Source organism: Uranotaenia lowii, chromosome 1, assembly GCF_029784155.1.
Source record: "Uranotaenia lowii strain MFRU-FL chromosome 1, ASM2978415v1, whole genome shotgun sequence".
Lineage (NCBI taxonomy): Eukaryota > Metazoa > Arthropoda > Insecta > Diptera > Culicidae > Uranotaenia > Uranotaenia lowii.
The window spans coordinates 11,295,551-11,316,454 of record NC_073691.1 but is presented as its reverse complement, the minus strand read 5'-3'; the positions used below and the strand labels follow the sequence as shown (position 1 = coordinate 11,316,454).

At 32.1% G+C, this 20,904-nt stretch overlaps 1 protein-coding gene across 14 annotated transcripts in view; it reads right to left on the bottom strand.

The window, feature by feature from the left end:
* Positions 1-20,904, bottom strand: part of LOC129758259 (probable serine/threonine-protein kinase DDB_G0282963) — a 378,135-nt gene that overhangs the window by 186,298 nt on the left and 170,933 nt on the right. For 6 of the 14 annotated variants that reach the window (XM_055756071.1, XM_055756625.1, XM_055729006.1 and 3 more), the window contains one exon: positions 17,800-17,988. In XM_055756071.1, the coding sequence (XP_055612046.1) occupies positions 17,800-17,988 (189 nt within the window). Of the gene's footprint in view, positions 1-920; positions 1,598-1,632; positions 1,806-10,737; positions 11,210-17,799; positions 17,989-20,904 lie in introns of those variants that run through there. The other 8 variants (XM_055728699.1, XM_055728743.1, XM_055728842.1 and 5 more) reach the window with 7 other exon arrangements.

Here is a 20,904-nt window from a genome sequence, read left to right as displayed (position 1 = left end):
TTCTAGATGGCATACGTGGTATCCAAAAATAAAAGTCAGAAAACTTATTCATTGGACGCTATCTCAAAAACCAGTAGACAGAGCGTCACTATAATTTTCACATGCAAAGATTACATTTTTGCTAACATTTATATTAAATCATTCAAAAGTTATTCACAAAACATAGTGTTGCAATTTTTCGGGTACACGAATACACAAATAGTTCTGACTTTATCTGAGAGTGTATATGAGTTTTTGATTTTAAAGATTTAAGTTTACCAAGCAGCTTTGTTGACGACCGCTCAGTAAATAACAAAGTTTTGATGTTTTTCCAAGTTCAACTTCAATATACACCCCCCCCCCCCATGAGTGGGTCCTTCGCACGGGCCTGCGTGTATGTGCTTTTTTTGATTCAATGCACCCTATTTGGTAATGTTTTAAGTTTTTAAGCATTTCAACTATAAACTATTTGCAGTATTTTATCCATACTCGATGCTTGAAATTGACGCAGTTGGCTGTCAGACAACAAGAAGCCAAATATTGTTAGAAGTGTAAATTTAAATTATGTGTAATCATACTTTTTTCGATGATTTTTTTTTCAGAGCCGTACATACATAAGAAGATTCTACCACGCCATCTGTAAGGCACTCGGTCAACTCAGTTCATGAAGAAAAGCTCTGAATTTTCGTACTGGAGCACCGAACCGTTTGCCAAAGGGTGTCAATTTGAGTCCAAATTAGTTTCTGATTTTAATGGGAGCAACAATCCGTACTTCGGTACGATCCCATTCATATACTGGACCAATCAACCAGATTTGTTCATTGTTCGAGGAACACACAGCATTATGAACCATTTAGGAGAAATGCACACCGAAATTGTTACAAGCCGACCAAGCCAATCCGATCGGAATCGTGAAATTCCTTCTCCATCAGCTAACATACTTTAAGGAGGGAAGGGTACGCACTCCCTCGAAGTTTGATTCATCCAAATGTGTATTTCAAGCCAGTGCGAAACACTTTTTGCTCCCCAGGGGAGAGAAGTGTTCCTTCTATTCCCGTAACGAAATAAAACTTAAAAGCGAATCCCATACAACAACTGCAACACCACTAAAAACTATCCAATCATCTAGGGTGATTTAAGCATCCAACTGAATTAGTCGGACACAGTTTATTTTTTCCTGATGATTCCGCGCGCCACTCTTGATGAGTAAAACTGTTGGTTCCGTTTTGTTGTTTTTTTTTTATTTCTGTGTAAGAAAATTTTTCGGCGCCCAGTTTTGAGTCACACTGTTTTTTTTTCTGCTCCCCTTTTTTCTGTTGTTTGTTATCTTCCGCGTTGAGTAATGATCCACTCATTCATTCGCTCACATGATCGCACCTCATCGCGCACCTTTATGTCAAAAACTGTAAAATAATCACCGTTTTTCTTGCTACACAGAGGGGTTTCAGATTCGTTTAGTGTCTGTTACGTTCCAGCCAGACGCCGCCGCCGCCGCTAGTTTTCGCTAATCTCTGGCTTTTATTTGCTTTTTCCCCTCTAAAACTCTAGCTTAGAAACTGTTCCAGCAAACTTCCAGACGATTTCCCCATGTTCTTGATCGTTCAAGGTATTAAACGAGAGCACACCGATTGATTAAAGTAGGTAGGTATTCACTTTTATGTTTCCCCTTTTTTTATCCTCTCTTGTCCCAAATGAGTGATTACAGCGAAGTTTTCCGGACAGATCCCGCTGAGCGTTGATGATCGTTAAACTAGAACACTTGTTTTTAGAAGACGTTTCTTCAAATCAAATCTCGCTTGAAGACGCGCACCGAACCGATGATAACTTAACGTCGAGAGCAACGATTGAGGAATAACTCCGGGCACGGGACCCGGGATGTCCAACAGTCCTCCTGGAGTAATTTTTTCCCTACTGTTGTGGGCTCTGGAAAAGTGGTCCAATTGATCTTGTAGGTTGGCTTTTCCAGCTCCCAACTCCCTCAGCTTGGCCAGTATGTAGTACCCGGTTTAGACATTGAGAAAGTGAAGGAAAAGATCTAGCTCTGGATGATGCAGCTCTGCAAAATGCATCGATCGTCTAAGTAAGGTAGAAGGTCTTAACCAAATCCTTTTTAAATTTTAAAGTTAAAATTTTAGAAATAAAAAACCTTAAATTTCTTTCAACTTAAGTTAGAACTCAATCGAATCGAAATATTCTGCAAGTTCATTAAGGTGAAATGCAATTTTGAAGCTACTAGTGGGTCACCCACCACCATCAAGACGAGAAAAAAGTGACCATGAATAATACCTTCGACCACTTTGTCTGATAGAGTGCCAACTTGTCCTGGGACAAGTTTAGACCACTTCTGGATAGTAGTTGCTTGGTAGGTCGAATGGAGACCTGATTGAGTCTTCCAGGCAGCAATTGGAAGAAAAGCAGGGTTCATTTCAATAAATGTGTAGAGGTGAAGTGTGAAAAGCGTTTAGTATTGCTTTAGTTTTGCCAGAGGAACAGTGTGTTCAAAACTCGAAGGCTAGTCGGATTTCATATATTTCAAAAATATAAACTAAAAATTTAGTTAGGATTTACCATCAAATTTGTTTGAATATATCCATGAGTTTGAAAAAGAACTGATTTCCGATTCTTTATGAAACTAATGTTTCAGGACAAGTACTATCGTTACATTTAAAATAAAATGTGATCAAAGAATTGGCTTTGGACACATCCCGCCGTGACGTGAAATCGCTTTTCCGGCCTTTTTCTGAACTGTTATCATTCTAGAAGTCAACCAATTTACTTGAAAATTCAAAAAATAGTAGCAATCGGTTGCTAATTGAATTTCTTTCAAAATGAATATTTTTTGGTTAATTTGAAAATTCTCGTTCTTTCTGTGGAAATAGGAAATCGGTGTCTTCAAATAAGTTGTAGAGAAAACAATAACCCAAAATTTGATAAGCGTATATTCTAGATTGAACAACAACGAACAAAGTTATGCCTCCTTAAAGTTGTGACGTGAATTCCCTTAATTTATACAGAATAGAGTAGTGGACTAAATTTACGTCACGAAATTTCAAGTTATTCTATTAGAACCTTCAAATTTAATGTGCACTTTTAAATGTGATATTTTGTTATTTCGAGTTGTACAATCATAAATTTCAGTATCCTTTCCTAACTTTTTCCTAATTTTGTATGGCATTTGAATAGCAATAGGAATCAATTCACCAATAAAATCTTTTAGTTTTGATTTCAATACTTTTGTTTTTTTTTATTTGAAAATAACGAACTAGTGAAAAATCAGCAAAATGATGTGCGATTTATAAAAATGCGAACAACTGAACGGTCTAAACAGCATATTTTCCTTTACAATTTTACAAAAAAATCAGATTTTGTGATGTGAATTCACTCATTCGCGCTGTTGTAACTCAGCTGGATTTCAACAGATTTTTCTGAAATTTTGTGTATCAGAATTGTCTCATAATTTTCAAAGAAGATCTTTATTTTTTGTAATAAAATATGGGGTAGGGGAATGGGGGTAATTGCCCTAGGCCCCCCGGCTCAAATTTAAAGTTTTGCTGTAAACAGCCAGCAAAACTGCCAAACTATATTAGAAGTCAAAAAATTATAAACCTTAAACTAAAACGGGAGGGGGAGGGAGGGGACTCTAAAATATAAGTTAATTTCTCCTCGGCTCGATGGTATAAAATATATTTTCAATAAAATTTTCTTCAGATGCCTCCATAACTCGCTAAAGAAACATACACAAATTTTCATAAGTTCTAAAATATAATGTGGAATAACATACATTGGGGATAACAATTTAATTCACATTAGACAGTACGCTAAAAAAAGTTACATAAAGGCACTAAGAACCAAGGAGTTAGATGTGCATCAAAGCTGTTTTCGAGAAAACGCACCTAAAAGTTTTCTTTTTTTCTCGGTTTTCAAACATTTTCCAGATAGTTGTAACTTTCGTTCGATCGGAAAAGTTTAATGGAAAAATTGTATAAATCTGAAAATTTCACCAAATATAGTTGAAAACATCAAAAATCGCTATGTTTTATAAACTCTAATTTGACCATTTTAGCACTTTTATGCCTATGGTCCTGAAGGCTTCATATGGGTTAAGCAAACGTTAAAATGGTAGAGAAACGTTTCAAAACTTCAAACTCTCGACAAAGAAGTAAACATTTACAAATTATGATTTTTATGAGGCAGTAATAAAAAAAATCCTTTCATTTTGAAAAAAATATATTTTTCCACAAGCAAGAGATAAACTCTAAATTTCACAGTTTTAAAACATGCAATTTATCGATAATCCTAATTTTTACCTTTTTAAATTCAAAAACGGAGCTAGATTTAGAGATTTTGATAATCTGAAAACTAATAACGAATACAGTCTTCTATTTTTCAATTTTCAAATTCAAACTGCCAACATTCGATATCCGAGTTTTGAAGTATGGTTCTGCTTGTTTTTTTAGAGACACAATGATTTGATCAATCAGATATTACAATGCTCATTATTTTTCTTAAAGTTTGAGCCGTATCTAATGAAGAAATGTAAAAAATGCTCTTTATTCAAATTATACAACCATATATTAAATTCGTTTTGATTTTTGTTTCTAAAAAATTTTATTTCTTATATGGATGACTGCACCGAGCCCTGGCACTGGATTTTTATTCGAAACTCTTTATTGATGAATTCTGTTATATTTTTCTTTTTTTTTTATTCTTTAACTGAATTTGATTTGAATAGGGGAGGATGGGGATACTTGATCCCCTTTTCTTATATTGGTCATATCTTTTTGGGAAAATTTAGCAACTCGCCGTCCTTTGCATTTTCTGACAGCGTGTAATATCAAGTTTATATGCTCCAAAACTTAGAACGATATATGAACTCGTAGATGAGCTAGAAGCATTTTCGTGAGACTAAAAAAATTGTGATATTTTTTATGTTACGGAGACTTGATCCTTTACTAAAGGAGACTTGATCCTCAATTCAGGGTGCCCTGACTCTAGGCAAAAATCTAATGAAATTATAAATTATAAATAGAATTATAAAAGTTTGTCTTCTACCATAGATTCATTGCATACTTTAAGGCGCAATTTGCTATTTTTTAGATAAAAACAGTATTCTTAGCCCTTTTTAACAGATAATTGCTCGATAATCATAAGTTATTGGACAAATATTAGTAATTTCACAATTACTAATGAACACGATCCATTCAGATGAAAAATACATCTTTTTTCACTCAAGGGTTTGTTTATACCCATAACATACATTTTGGAAAATTCTTCTCAAAAAAAATTTAGAGTTTACTATTGCTTTGAAAATATGGCATTATGAAATTCATGTTATACTCTAACGATTGACATATTGGAATAAATATTTTTATAATTATTTTTCACATGAGAAACATTTTAAAGTGATAAAAAAAGATCTTCAAATCACATTTTGTGAAAATTTTCTAACAAAGTTCAATAACTCGAAATTGAAGTTTTAAAAATTTGTTCGGATAACAGAATTGTTGTTGTGTTCTGTTTGGCACATTTTTCTAGAACATTTGAAATTTGTGATACATTTTGGTTTCGAAATATAGCGAAGGAATCAAGTATCCCCAGGGATCAAGTATCCTCACTCTCCCCTACTTATATTGGAATCATGTTCTATATTCTAGGGTTGATTTCGAGGAATTGTTCTTTCAATGTTGTCAACTTTTAAAATTCTAAAGTATTAATTTATAATTTGAATCATTCCTTCGAACTAATTTTTTTTTAAACTAACACACACATAAAGGATCTCAGTGAAACTTCATGTTTCTTTGAAGAGATCTAAATTCTACTTAAGACTAAAGCGTACATCTTTCAAGGATATAATGGCTAGCATTTTACTAATGCTAATACCACCAACCCACAGAAAGTGTACTATGTATGCCGTGACCGAGACTCGATCGCATGACCTCTGGCTTGGAAGTCTTGAACGCTATCCTCTAGGCCACGGTCGGCGGCTAAATTGAGATTGTGCTCTTCAATACTGAATTTTGTTTAAAAAAACTTATATCAACTGATATGGTATTATTTTAGGTTTTGAATCTTTATTACAACAAATTTTTATATCCGTTTTCGGAAATTTAACTAAAGTTTTTTAACCAAATTTTGAATTTTAAATTTTATTCTGCACTGTAATTTCAGACTTGAACTCTGAATTGTATTTTTGTGGTTCACAAGTGTATTTCTAAGGGAGAATTCTGATTTAAATTTTGACTTCGACTTTTTCAACTGAAATTTTAATGAGATGATAAATATTTAATCAGGATAGATCTCTCGAGATTGAATAAACGAAAAACAAGATTTTTTTTGTTAACAAACTGCTATGGATATATCTTTAATTAAAAAGGAAAAAAATAGGGACATGCCTTGAAAATTTGCCCGGACCCCTGACGGCTTAATCCGGCCCTGATATAATGCCAAAGTTTTCTCGTAAAATAAAAAAAATGCTTTTTATTGTGACATGAATTCACTCATTTGCAACTGTTTTTGTTCTGTTTTTAACACAACCTCATTGAGTATAAACTAATTATTTTTCTTTTATACATTGGTTTTGTGTGATTTGAATTATTTAAAGAAGGTACATTTCAATGAATATAGAATATTTAAACTTTTTCTCAAAAAATATCAGAGATTCACTTTTTTTATTGATTTTTTTTTATTTTTTTTTATAATCTACTTTTTCCATTAATTATTTTCAAAACTAGAAATGTTCCTACTTAAAGAACATGACATTCACCGGTGAGGCTGTAAAATAAATAAGGAACACTTTTATGCAGTTTCACTGACTTAGTTACACTGGAAAAACCTTAAATGACCCTCAATATAGATTAAATGGTTCAACACAGAAAATCATTCAACTACCTATAATGTTTTTTCTCAAAATAAGCAGCATTTTTTCAAAGTTTATGTTCAATTATTATTAAGATTAAATAACTTGTTTAGGTCTTTGAATTTAAGGTAGCCAGAATAACGAAAAATGTTTTGAAACAAATTAATGAACATCAAATTTCGCCTGCAACTTTGAGTTTCTCTATGGAATAACCTTATTTCCATCCATTTGAGGAGGGATAATCGAGGACCGATATCCAGGAGCACACACTTTTTAGCATATAAGCTCCCAATTAAAAAATTTTATCATGGAAACGTATGGTACTGTTGTCCACGTTTCTTCCTCCCTGTGTTCTAGTTGTCTTTGCGTCCAATACTGCACAGTGGGCCCGGCCTTGTAAAGATGGGTAGTAAATGTACTTTTACTACTCACCGGGATGCTGACAAGATCTGACTGTGTATGTATCATAAGCATTGAATTTAAGGTTGCCAGAATAATTTCGAGGTACCGTAAACTGGGGGAACTTTGATCAGCGGGGTAACTTTGATCAACATGAAATTTTTGCAGATAATCATCATTAACTAAGTATAAAGTTAAAATATCTGAAAACTATTTACTACGTTTGAAAGTCTGTAAATTGAGTTACAAATAAGCTAAATTTGGTTTTTATTAGGAGATTTTTTATATTACTTAAAATATAATTTTAAAATCTCAAAATATCTGGTTTTTTGAAGGCTCACAAACAAACATTTCTCCTGATCAAATTTAAGCATTTAGGAGCAAATGGGTTGTTTAATGTGAAAGTTCAACTATTTTTCTTGGTTAAGGTTAAGTTAAAGTGTTATTTTTATGGTCATTTGATGATAATTTTTGGATACTGAATAAAACGGTCATTTTCCATGAAAAAGCCTGTATTGGAAAAATGGCTAAAAACCCTATCAAATGGTAAGGTTTGAAGAAAAAAAAGAAACTGGGAACAGGACGAGGACTTAGGGAATTGCATGAAGGTAAAATTTTATTTGTTTTCGAGGCCAAAAAATATTGAGAAATGTTTATAATTTTTGCCCCTAAATGTATGCAGCAGCATTGTCCATCTTTCGAGTATATTTCTTTTTGAAAGAAAACGTTGAAAAATTCAATTGAATCCAAACATAAAATTACTGTTATCGATGTTTTGAGCCTTCTGTGCTTAATGACATCAAAACAATAAATTTGAAAATGTTGAGATACGTAAAAACCACAGTGATCAAAGTTACCCCGAAACTCTAAATCTGGTTTTGTAACAAACATTTATTTATGACCACAAATGTCGTTTGAATTTTCTGCAATCCATGATCATGTTTAAAACTCCTCACCTCAGTAAGGTTTTTAAAGCTTTTAGGTATTACGAAAAAGCAGTTTTTTCCAAAATATTCTAAAATGAATGAAAAAAGTGATCAAAGGTCCCCTAGTTTGGTATATTCTGACCGGGTGAATCCGGGCAATTTTAACTTAAAACCAGGCAAAATCGAGGCATCTGATTAAAAACAATTCAACCCAAAATCAAGGCAATAGCCGGGAAAATTTGGTCAAAACCACAGAACACTTCAACAAAAATCAAAAAGAATACAATTGAAAAATGTTCATCATTATTTATATTAACCTTCCCATGCCGTTCGGGTCAATATGACCCGAAGCGCACATTTAGAATCTCTTTATCATCATTCCAATCTACTGAAGAACTAGGAATTTTGACAGACCAAGTATGTTCTATGAAAATAATGATCAAATTAACGTCAACAAATTGAAATTTGAGTTTTTAAAATCAGTTCATTGGGAAATGAAATACAGCTAAGCAAAGCAAAAATAGGATATCGTTTTTTTTAAGTTAGATTTTTTTCTACCGGAAGATCTGAGATAGCGGTCAAAACTTTCATTGGACCCCAACATATCCATACACTGTCGGATAGATGGATTCTTGACGATTTCAAACATCAATGAAACACTTAAATACAGAAAAGCTGTCAAAAGTTATGAGCATTTTAAAAATAAAATTGATTTTTCGGACTTTTTACTTTCTGAACCAGTTTCTGATAACTTGGTAATACATATCGACTTTATTTTAAAATTTTGAGTAATAAGAACAAATTACCTACACAATGAATATAATATCATCAAAATCGGTTAACATTTACAGCCAGGAGAACGAAATCAAACTACAACTCAAATTTCCCCGAAACGGATATATTGCGAACGGCATGGGAAGGTTAAACTTGTTAAAAAGAATCATTTTTTGACGCAAAAATAAAAACTATAATAACTCAATTTAAAATTCGGTTAAATTTTGGAAATAAAGTTAATCCATGTTTTTTACGAAATCTGGGCAACCGGCCGAACCGAACTTTTCCTTAATTTTGTGTCAAATATCCGGACAAGTCCGGGTAAGACCGGGCAATTAGGTAAGCTTATCTTAGCATCACCGTTACAATTCGTTCTAGCGATGTTAGTATTTTTACCGGCTATACAGTAGAGTGCCCCAAATGACCCGACTTTTGGAAAAGTTATGCGCTGCAGGATAAAATTGATCCTTGGCCTAGTACAAGGTCTCATGCCAAATTTGGGAAAGATCGGATCACGGAAAGGGGTCGCTCAACGAGCCTAAAGTTTGTATGGGATTTTTAGACATTTTGTTCGGGAGAAACATGAAAATCAGTTTTTCATCAATAATTTTGGTTCCCGTCGGCCGATTTCTTTCAAAAACGGGTTTTCTTAAAGCCTAATATATGACAAATATTTCATCCGAAGACTGCATTTCAAGTAGAGATAAGATAAGAAAGTTATTAGGCTTCAAAAATGAGCTAACTTTTTTAAGGATGGTATTCATCACTGTTAATGAGTCGAGGCGGTCGAACATATTGACACCTCATTAACAGTGCTTAGTACCATCGTTAAAAAGTTAGCCCATTTTTGAAGCTTAATAACTTTTTTATCTTAACTCTTATCGAAATGCAGTCTTCGGATGAAATATTTTTCATAGTTTAGGCTTTAAGAAAAACCGTTTTTGAAAGAAATAGGCAGGCGGAAACCAAAGTTATTGATGAAAAACTGGTTTTTCATGTTTCTCCCCAACAAAATGTCTCGAAATCCCATACAAACTTCAGGCTCGTTGAGCGACCCCTTCCTGTGATCCGATCTGGATCAATTTTAGCCTGCAGCGCATAACTTTTTCAAAAGTCGGGTCTCTTGGGGCACTCTAGTGTGCATACTTTTCCACCACTCAAACACAGCAATTCTTTGAATAATCAACGGTTTTTTCAGCAATTAATTTAAAAATTATGGATTTTGAAGGAAACTTTCAAAATTTATTTTCTTTTACTCTTGAATCGTAAATATCTCAAAAAAGCGTAAATTTCGAATTTTGAAAAAAATATTTCGGATAGTTCTTTTTCCAGGCAGCAAAATGCTGTCAAAATTTTGAATGTCCGATTACTAGTAAATGAGCTATTAGCAAAAAAAAATGTTCCCATTTCTAAAGGAACTAAGCTTTATGAGAAAAAATTTTTCATTCTATAAATTTTCAATTCCAAGATTTTGATTAGTGATCAGCTATGTAAAACAAATCGAAATAAATTTTAATTGTTTAATTCATGCAAGTTCAATAAAAGAACGTCTGTAGTGCGAATTTTTAATCAACACACTGTACTCCATAAAATTATTCACAACAGTCAGTCGCCAACTGTCAGTAGCTCAAATGAGGCGGGTAATGTAGGCGAGCAATCAATCTGACTTTACACTGCCCAAGATGTTCTCTCACATTTTTCCACAAGGCATCGATTTTCGATCTTCAGATCGTCAGCTTGAAACTAGCAAACCAGCAAACGGATCCCAGATTCCATTACCGGCAATTGCTATCAGACACATACATACATACATTCTTGTACATCGACGGATAGAAGACACTGACTGGTTTTTCTCGTTGAACAAAATAAACTATCTTCCATTCCTACAGGTTAGTTTCCCCTCTTCCCATCCAAGAATTGACTTCTTCAGCTTCAAGCGAGGAAAACAGGCCAATTTTGCGCTACTTTTCATCACTAGCTCTCGGTCCGGACCCGGTTTATCTTCTTTCACTCCCGGTCCAGTAACGAAGCTTGTTACACCGCCACTTTGTTCCACTACGTTTGTACGTAAATAGAAGTCTTCCTCAGGCCATCACAACAACAGCTCCAGCTGAAGGTCGTGATCTACTTTTTCCATCTTCCAGGAGGGGGTACACCCTATTAACGTAGAACTTCCGTTTGCCCATAATGGCTTTTGAGAATTTTCCTATTAACACAATTAAACGATGAAACGTGCTACGGTTCCCCGAAAAAAGCTTGAAACCATCTTGACGGCGCGAGCAAACCCCGGCAACTGAAGACTCAGCCCCTCCGGAGCCATTTTTCGCGGACCCGTACCCGAATGAACGAATTAACGAATGGCTTCCCTCGTGCAGGCTTCCCCACCTCATCAAAATCCGTTTTCATCATTCATCATCATCGTTCGTCGTTTGCTGGCTATTATTACGGTAGGTTAGTTCGTTCGAAGCTTCTGTTTGATGGGCGCCTTTTTTCTGTTGTTGTTATGATTTTCCGCTCCCCAATTGCTTGCTCTTTAGCTGAAAGAAGGTACCTTCTCAAAAACTTCATTCCATTCCACAGCATTTTGAGAGAAGAAATTGTGAGGAAAACAATCGAGAGAAGGAAACCATAAACGAAAAACCATAACAATCGACTGACGGCCGAAGGCAACTCATTCAGCGATAATTTTCTGCCATTGTCGTGTGTCTATTCGATGAGAGCAGGAAGAAATGGTTTTGCTCAAATTTGGATTAGCTCAAAAACCTCCCTCTGAAAACCATTCGATGAAACGGGTGGATGGGAAAAGCTCTCAAAATTTTGCAAAAATAAGCTCGTGTGCTGTAGGGTGGTTCAAAACTTACAAGTATATAAAACTGATAAAAATTCCAAAAATTTGACAAAGATTATAAACAAGCCAAAAATGACAAAAATGACAAAAATGACAAACATGACAAAAATGACAAAAATGTGAAAAATGACAAAAATGACAAAAATGACAAAAATGACAAAAATGACAAAAATGACAAAAATGACAAAAATGACAAAAATGACAAAAATGACAAAAATGACAAAAATGACAAAAATGACAAAAATGACAAAAATGACAAAAATGACAAAAATGACAAAAATGACAAAAATGACAAAAATGACAAAAATGACAAAAATGACAAAAATGAAAAAAATGACAAAAATGACAAAAATGACAAAAATGACAAAAATGACAAAAATGACAAAAATAACAAAAATGACAAAAATGACAAAAATGACAAAAATGAAAAAAAAAATGACAAAAATGACAAAAATGACAAAAATGACAAAAATGACAAAAATGACAAAAATGACAAAAATGACAAAAATGACAAAAATGACAAAAATGACAAAAATGACAAAAATGACAAAAATGACAAAAATGACAAAAATGACAAAAATGACAAAAATGACAAAAATGACAAAAATGACAAAAATGACAAAAATGACAAAAATGACAAAAATGACAAAAATGACAAAAATGACAAAAATGACAAAAATGACAAAAATGACAAAAATGACAAAAATGACAAAAATGACAAAAATGACAAAAATGACAAAAATGACAAAAATGACAAAACTGACAAAAATGACAAAAATGACAAAAATGACAAAAATGACAAAAATGACAAAAATGACAAAAATGACAAAATGACAAAAATGACAAAAATGACAAAATGACAAAAATGACAAAAATGACAAAAAATGACAAAAATGACAAAAATGACAAAAATGACAAAAATGACAAAAATGACAAAAATGACAAAAATGACAAAAATGACAAAAATGACAAAAATGATAAAAAAGACAAAAATGACAAAAATGACAAAAATGACAAACATGACAAAAATGACAAAAATGACAAAAATGACAAAAATGACAAAAATGACAAAAATGACAAAAATGACAAATATTACAAAAATGACAAGATGGTATTTTGTTCCATGTTTGTAGGGAGGATTTTCAAAGTTATTTTTTTCTGTATGTTAGAAATAAAATCTTATAAACTAATTTCTAAGTAGCTTCACTAAGTTTAGTATACAATTTAGATTTGATAAAGAGATGATGATGATAATGATTCACTTTCACCCAACCCTCATATTTTTAAAGGACGAGAAACTGTTTAGAAATAAACGAAAAATAAAGCTGTTCTTGAATATTCTGATAGGAAATGAAATAATGAAGTAGTTAAAACTGTGAACTGTTAAAAAAATTTTAAACATCCTAAAAATTGTAGTGTCTGTAAAAATACAGACCTTTCTTAACAAAATTACAATAACAAATTAAGGAAAATCGTTGTATTCACACGACAAGAATTTTTTTTAAACGAACACAAACACATACAATGAAACTCGATGTTTCCTCGAAAAAATCCTTTTAAATATACTCCAAGCATAAATCTTTTGAAGATATGATTGGCTAGCATCTAACAAATGATAAAACCACCAACCCACAGAAAATGTACTACGTATGCCATGCCCGGGATTCGATCTCATGATCCTATGCTTAGAAGACTTGAAGGCTATCCTCTTCGCTACGGGCTGCGTAGAACTTTCAAAATCAAAGATCAATTACTTTTTTCAAAAAATAAATTCATAACTTCAGATCTATTCTGGAAACACTTGGAAAGGATAGCTATTTTTTTTTTGAAAATTCATGAAGTATCGTATTTAAGTTTAAAATATATTGTTCTATATCACAAAATTTAGAACACTGAGCCTAATATTCAGATTTTGACATGATACGGAAAATAAATTCATAACCTATAATCTTAAAAAAAATCCTGATATTATTTCTTATTTCAAGAAAAGGTAATTTTTAAAGTAAATTTTTGTTACATAGTTTAGAAAAAACAAATGTTATTTGGAAGGTGTTGCAAAGCACACCGAGTCAGCTAGTTTTTAATTATAATTGATAAACATAAGTGTTTTGACATCATGAGATGATTTATTGATTTGGCAAACAAGTTTTGCTGAAAATAAATGATATAATGTAATGATAGGCTCTTCTCGTAAAAGATAATGAAGCTATCAATGAAACATAAATGTAATCAATAAAAACATATTTTTGACTTAGCGGAAAAATTACTGTATTTCACATTCAAATATGTTTTTTTAAGTGAATGAGTTGATTTATTGTATTATTTGAATAAAGATCCCTCCCATTTTTGTAAAAGGTGTCTCCCATATACAACCAACATGAGACCTCACACTAATTGGAACATTTTAGAGTGATATTCATCAAAATTGATATAAAAAGAGTTTTAACATAGTTAGAGGATTAGTTTTTTTTAAAAAACCTCTTCAACTATTGTAAAAGGGAGCTGAAAATAGAGTTCCAGATTAAAAAAGAAATTAATTCCGAATTCAAAAATAAATGTTAAGATCTGATCTCAAAAACTGTGCAGTAAAATGATAATAATTGGTAATTATTTATCACCCTAATTCAAATTACATTTCTTCATTTTTACTCGAAGGGTTGATGGAAAAATTACGCGGAAATATCCCGAATTTGGAAAAATATTTAATCACGAGTTTTATTAGGAAGGAAATATCTATCTGAACTTAAAATAATTTATTCGAAACACATAGTTAATGTTTAAATGAAATTTGATACAAAAAAAATCTTCAGCTACTAAAATAAAAGGCCAAGAAAGTACTTTTAAGATCACAATACTAACTTTACAAATTTGATTCATCTTTTGAAGATAATACTGATTAAGTACAGTTTGGGAAATTTGATTTCTTGAATAATCAATAAGGAACTGAAAAAATAAAAATAAGGAAATTTAAGTTTTGTTGTAAATATTGAAACACCAATCAGATACTAATTTAGTTGACATTGCGCATAAAGTTGATGCTTTGAATCAATTTTCTAACTTTTAAAAGATTAATTGATAATCATGATCATATCATAAAAGAAAATTAAAAAACATTGAAAATTAGTGACACGTTTAAAGTTTAAAATTTCAAACTCTGAATATTTAGTCGTCGTCTAAAACTTGATAAAAAACAATGTTTTTTATATAAAAATTTAGATTTATGACTTCCAAGAAGATCATGTTTCCAGAAACAAAAATACAGAACTGAAAAATTTGAAAATTAAAAAACCTATGCTTTAAATTTAGGTTATGTTTTTTTGTTAACATTAAAACAAAATATGGAGCTGCAAAAGATTAATTTTTAACAGTTTAATAGAAAAATGTTCCCATAAGAAGTCTTGCTAGTATAAAAACTTATAAAATTTAATTCACAATTCAGAGGATTTTTTACAGAGATGTAATTATCTTATAAAGTTAAATTCTACAATTTTCAAAAATTTGGAAAGATATCATTACAATTATTTCTAACATTGATAAAGAAAGTTTTAAAAAAAAGTTTTATTCAATTTAACAAATTTTTTGAAGCCTGCATAACGGTTTGATTTTTGCTTCAAGAAATAACTAAAATTGAAAGTGGTTCATTTTTTTTGTTTTAATTCGTCAAAACTCCCTTATCTTACAGTATTGGGAAAGTAAACAAAAAAAACATTTATAACTATTTTCAAAGAAGTCAAAATTACTTGCGGTCTTGTGGAAAGTGCATAATAAGGTTAAAAGCTTTTCTTTAAATATTTTTTGCATTGTTCTACAGTTTTGGCAAAAATGTGCAGAAATTTCTCAAACGATATTTTCTTTGATTTTCGAAAGTTGCATATTTGAAGTCAGGGCTGCCAAAATTCTTCTTTGCACCTCAAAAACAAGAGAATTGTGTGGCTTTATTCAATATATAAAACCCTTCTGATTTATTTTTCGGGGATTTAAAAAACCCTTTTTAGTATAGAGCTGAGCATTTAGAAGACGCCTGTCACATGGCTACCAGCTTGCTGATGCGTTAGATTAGTATTTGATGAATGAATTTGGAAATAAAAACTGCTTGTTTTTAAATTCTGAGCTTGTTATGTTACACTTTCAAATCCCAATCTACAGACGAGGTAGGGTTTCTAAGTAACAAAATTTATGTGTCAATACTAAAGGTTAATTGAATTGTAAATCGAAATTTAAATCAAAACAAGTATCGATTCGTGAAATTTCATAGGCCCATAGTTATGTAGGACTAAAAAAAGGTAAATTTTTGCCTTTTTTTGTTAACACTTATTGTTAAACACATTTTGAGATCAAGTAATTTCCCGTTACTTCAACAAATTCATATTAAGAACTGAAAAATTTTACTTGGACAAAATTAAACCCAGCATGTGAAGCATGTGAATTTTTGAAAAATGAAATTTGGTACCCAATTAAAACATAAAATTTAAATTATTTTAATGGAACTGGTAATTGATTAGGTTATTTAAGAAATTCAAATCCATTCCAAGCAAGAAAGCAATTCTTTAGAAGGACCTTCCAATAGTGATTTTATCTACTCTATTTTGTGTTGTGAGCCTACTTGGTTGAATAGTTCTGATGAAACAAAGTAATCGAAAGATTTCCTTTAATTCAACCACGGTCTTACCGTAGTAGAATTAAAGGGATTTTTTCGATTGCTTTGATTCAGATTTGATCTACGTTTTTCGAGTACATACACTTTGTTTCGACGGATTCACGCAAAACTCCTTACTTCCTTTTGTTATGCATTTCTTAATCCGAAATGGGTTGGCATTTTTATAAGTTAGTGCTTCATTTAAAAATTGCAAAATTTTCCGATCACTTTTCTTTTCGATTCGGAGTACGTTTAAATTCACTTGGCAAGAAAAAAAAATTAAACAACAGCAACAATCGATCCGTGAATCATACTAATTGGTCATATTGGCTCGCGCTTTTGGAATTTTATGATCGTGTGCATCACATGCCTCGGAACATTAGCGTGTAAAATGCACCCCCAAGTAAGTTGCAGATGACTTCTGGAACGCGTCCACTTGTAACATGATGTATTGCTAAAAAAAAATGGCGAGCCAAAGTATTGACTCGCAAAAAAAAACACAAACGTCTTCTTTCAAGATAGAGGAGGTGTTCATTAACAACTCACGGTATTTTAATTGGCTCGCGAGAGGTGTTAGGAAATGTGTGTGTTGGAAACCTCCCACATAAATAAACACACAACTGAATTTACGAGCAACGAACGGAAAACATTGCTTTGAGGAAGCGTTACACTTTGTGGGCAATTCATCGGGGTGAGTTGCGTAACTTATCCTGATAATATTGTAGAAAAATAAAGAAAACTATTATTTTACTGCAAAATTATATATTTTGAAAAATTTAACAATGAAAAAACTAATTAGACGGTTTTATTTAATTTTTTTCAAAGTTCTATAGGAGTTGAATTAACTTTAAATAACATTAAATGAACATAAATTTTAAAAATCAAATTCAAATCTGAACCAAACAGAAACAGTTGTTTTTAAATCGAAAATTACCAACACATTTCCTCATGTTTCCAATTAGCGTTCCTGCAATGCTAAGTAGCTGCAAAAACACGCCATCTTAAACTGCCAGCTGCAAATTAAGCTTTGTTTTTTTTTTTTTTCCATCGTTCATTATTTCCACCATACAGCTTAGTCTATTGGGCACACTTGTATTACGCTAAACTAATTCAAACACAGTTTGTCGATAATTATGGCATAACAAAACAGCCACCAGCTGTATGCAGCGCTTTTTCTTTCAATCGAGTCAAATTGAATGCATAAATGTTTGAATCAAAAGTGATTAATCAAGAACAGTCGAGCTTTGAATGACCGAGTTGCAATTTGATCGGGCTCATTTGAGTTAACTGATCAAAAATCAGAGATTAAGAATTTCGCACACTTTTAATTTTTTTTTGTTACCAATTTTGTAGAAATTACAAAATCATTTTCCGAACTCACCTGATGTCGGGGGCGGCTTCGACCAGCAGTCGCACGCAGTCCAGACAGCCTCGGGCCGCGGCGTAGTGGAGCGCCAAGGCCCCACCGGCCGGGCGCTCCATCATCGGGGCCAACATCTGCTGGGCATGGGACGAGTCCAGATGCGACAGGTATCTGGACTCGTTGTACCCGGCGCACCCCACTGTCGTTCTGAAAAATTGAGGAAAAGAAAAAAATCGTTAATTATTAAAAATGATTTGTAGGTGTCATAATTCAAAATTTAAAATTGGTCGCCATTCGAAAAATACAATAAAAAAAAATTTACAAAAATATATAAATTTAAAAAAAAAATCACACAAAATAAAACAGTCATTTTAAAAAAAATGGAAAATAAGGAAATTTTCAACTTGCAGTAAAAAAAACCTTAAACTTCAATTTAATTTTTGAATAAGTAATTTTGAAAATCAATATTATTTCTGGTCATCTATTTCTTAATTCAGATTACATTTCTGTATTGCACGGTACTTACAAAAAACACAACTAGAAATATCCATTAAAAGTTGAGAAATCAGGAAAATATTCTGAATATTTTAATTAAGTTATTTGTTGTTCTCATCAGGCATCTACAGAATGTTCACGAAAAAAAGTGGACACCAGTGAAGTTTTTTAAAAAAAAAGTCAAATATTCCGTTTGAAAAATCGTAAAAAAGTGTACATTTCAACAGATGTATGAGAATTCAGAGCCTTATGCCTTGGTTCGTGATTTGAAAAAATAGATATTGTAAAATTTTGCACAACTTTGATTGTGACCTTAAGTGTCATTTTTTGCCTAAATTTTCGCGAGTTTTCCATGATGTTGGCTCTGTACAATGTTTCTCAAGGCTTATATCGATTATAGGCCAGAACCTCTTAATATGTCGCAGTTTGAGACATTTTGGTGACCTTCGGTATTTCTCGATAAAATTTACTTTTTCTTAGTTTAGCCGATAAACAATATTAGTAGTAAAGTCTGACAACTGCAATCAAATTTGCGTTAAAATATATATATTTTTTTATAAAATACATTGTAGGTCATCAGGAATCAACCTGTATACATATCTCCGGTGGCGATGGAAATCCCGTGCGAAGTGTAAGTATAAGTTTTTTTTTGTAAACATTGTAACCATGACAATTAGTGACGTCAATTGCATTTTCAGACAAACAACCATCATCGCTGTACCAGCGAAAACTAGAGAAAAAATCATTGTCAACTGCTGTTTACGGTTCTCGCCTAGGAAACATAAACATCCTGGCAAGTGACGTAGGCTTTGTTAACCTTTTTACTTTTTGAATAACGAGTTCTGGAATAGTGTGCGTGTTTGTTCGTCACCTTTCTTTGTACTTCATTGATCAGGAATATCCTTTAGATCATAGGAGGCCAATATTTTTACGTGGCGAGCCAAATTTAAGAAATGTGATTTGTCTGCGAGCCAAAAATTTTTTGCAGCATATTTTTTAAACTTTTAAAGAATTTTTTCAATATATATAATTCAGCAAGCATTTAAAAGTTGTAAAAATATTCCAGAGTTTGGAGCGTGACGAGTGACTCATGGTATTTCCATACTTTAATTTGATATGTTAATGATAAGCAGAATTTTTTTATACTGCAATTTAAACACATAAAAATATTTTGAATCTCAATGAAATGATCTTCCAAGTACTCAATAAACAATGTTTGATAGAAATCAGCAAAATAGTATGGCAATAAATTTACAATTTGATTTTAACAGATTAACAGATTTTTTTTTTTATTTTAGGAGCCATAACTTTTATAAGACTCAAAATAAGTGCTTCAAACTCATTCAGTTGTGTTATTCAAATAAATTATTTTGCTGAACTAATTATTTTATTATATTAGTCTTTAAAATGAAAACATAGCTTATCTATAATTTTAACAGTTTTGAGAAAAGGAGATCTGCAACTCTATTATGAAATTTTAATAATTTTACACTTCTTCCGAGTCACATCACAAGAGTAAAAAATCTGGATTCTAAAAATATGCCCAGAGCTGTACTAAAATGTTTATATGTAGCTAAACATATTCGAAAATGTATCACGTGAAGAAAAGACCCCTTCCGAAATCGTGTTGGCTTATCGTTAAAAACAACTGCAAAAATTTTTAAAGATATGATAGCACTGAGGTTGTACTTTTACCCCACCCCACTCTTTATGAAAACTACATAAAGGAAATGTGATCCAAAACAGGAAAGTTTGATAAAAAATGCGACGATTTAAAAATCAAACTTCATAAAATTTGTTTTCTTTTCGATATAAAATATCATAATCTTCAAAACTATGAAGTCTTTGAAGAAAATTTTAAGCCGGGTTTCGTTCAAATCAATTCATTCACACTTCTGCGGTTAAACTTCTATAAACTTTCAAAAATTCTCATGAAGATAATTCTATGCTTCAAAGCAGCTGAAATTCACAGTTTTTTCCGTTTTGTGGTTCTGGAAATTCCGATTCGCTAGCAGCCCTGATTAAACATTTGCTTAGCTGATGTGTACTAACACTTTAGAACATAGTTTTTGCTTTGAAAAAATAGAGCTATCCAACAAGCAGAATCTGTAGTTTTCTTAAGTAAATCAAAATAAAACGATCAGAAAATTGAAAATTACGGCTAAAACAGCCACGATATCAGCTGTGTGGAAAAGAACGATCGATAAGTATTTTAGGCAATGCATAACAAGCTCTAAAAAGCGCAGGTTGAAATGTTCGTTTGTTGATAGGACAATTCCAATTGGTCCAGCAAGCAAGAAACAGTTAGCTCACCTGAAAAACAAACGTTTTGTCAGTCAAAATAAGCTACTTTAAAATCATTAAAAAATGTTTGTTTTGTTAAAACTTAAAAAAAAATCTATATCCGGTAATCTGGACTGTTTGCGATTAGATTTGTTCAATTTTATGTAAGAAGAATCATTCCATACAACGCACATAGGAGTACTCTATGGAAAAAGTTGGCCAAAACCTGTTTTTCTTTTTAAAATGATTAAAAAGCTTTTTTTCGTTGTATTCAAGTATACACAACTCATTTTTGGCCAAAATTTCAAATTTCTTAATTTTGGTCTTTTTGGGTCACTCGTTGCC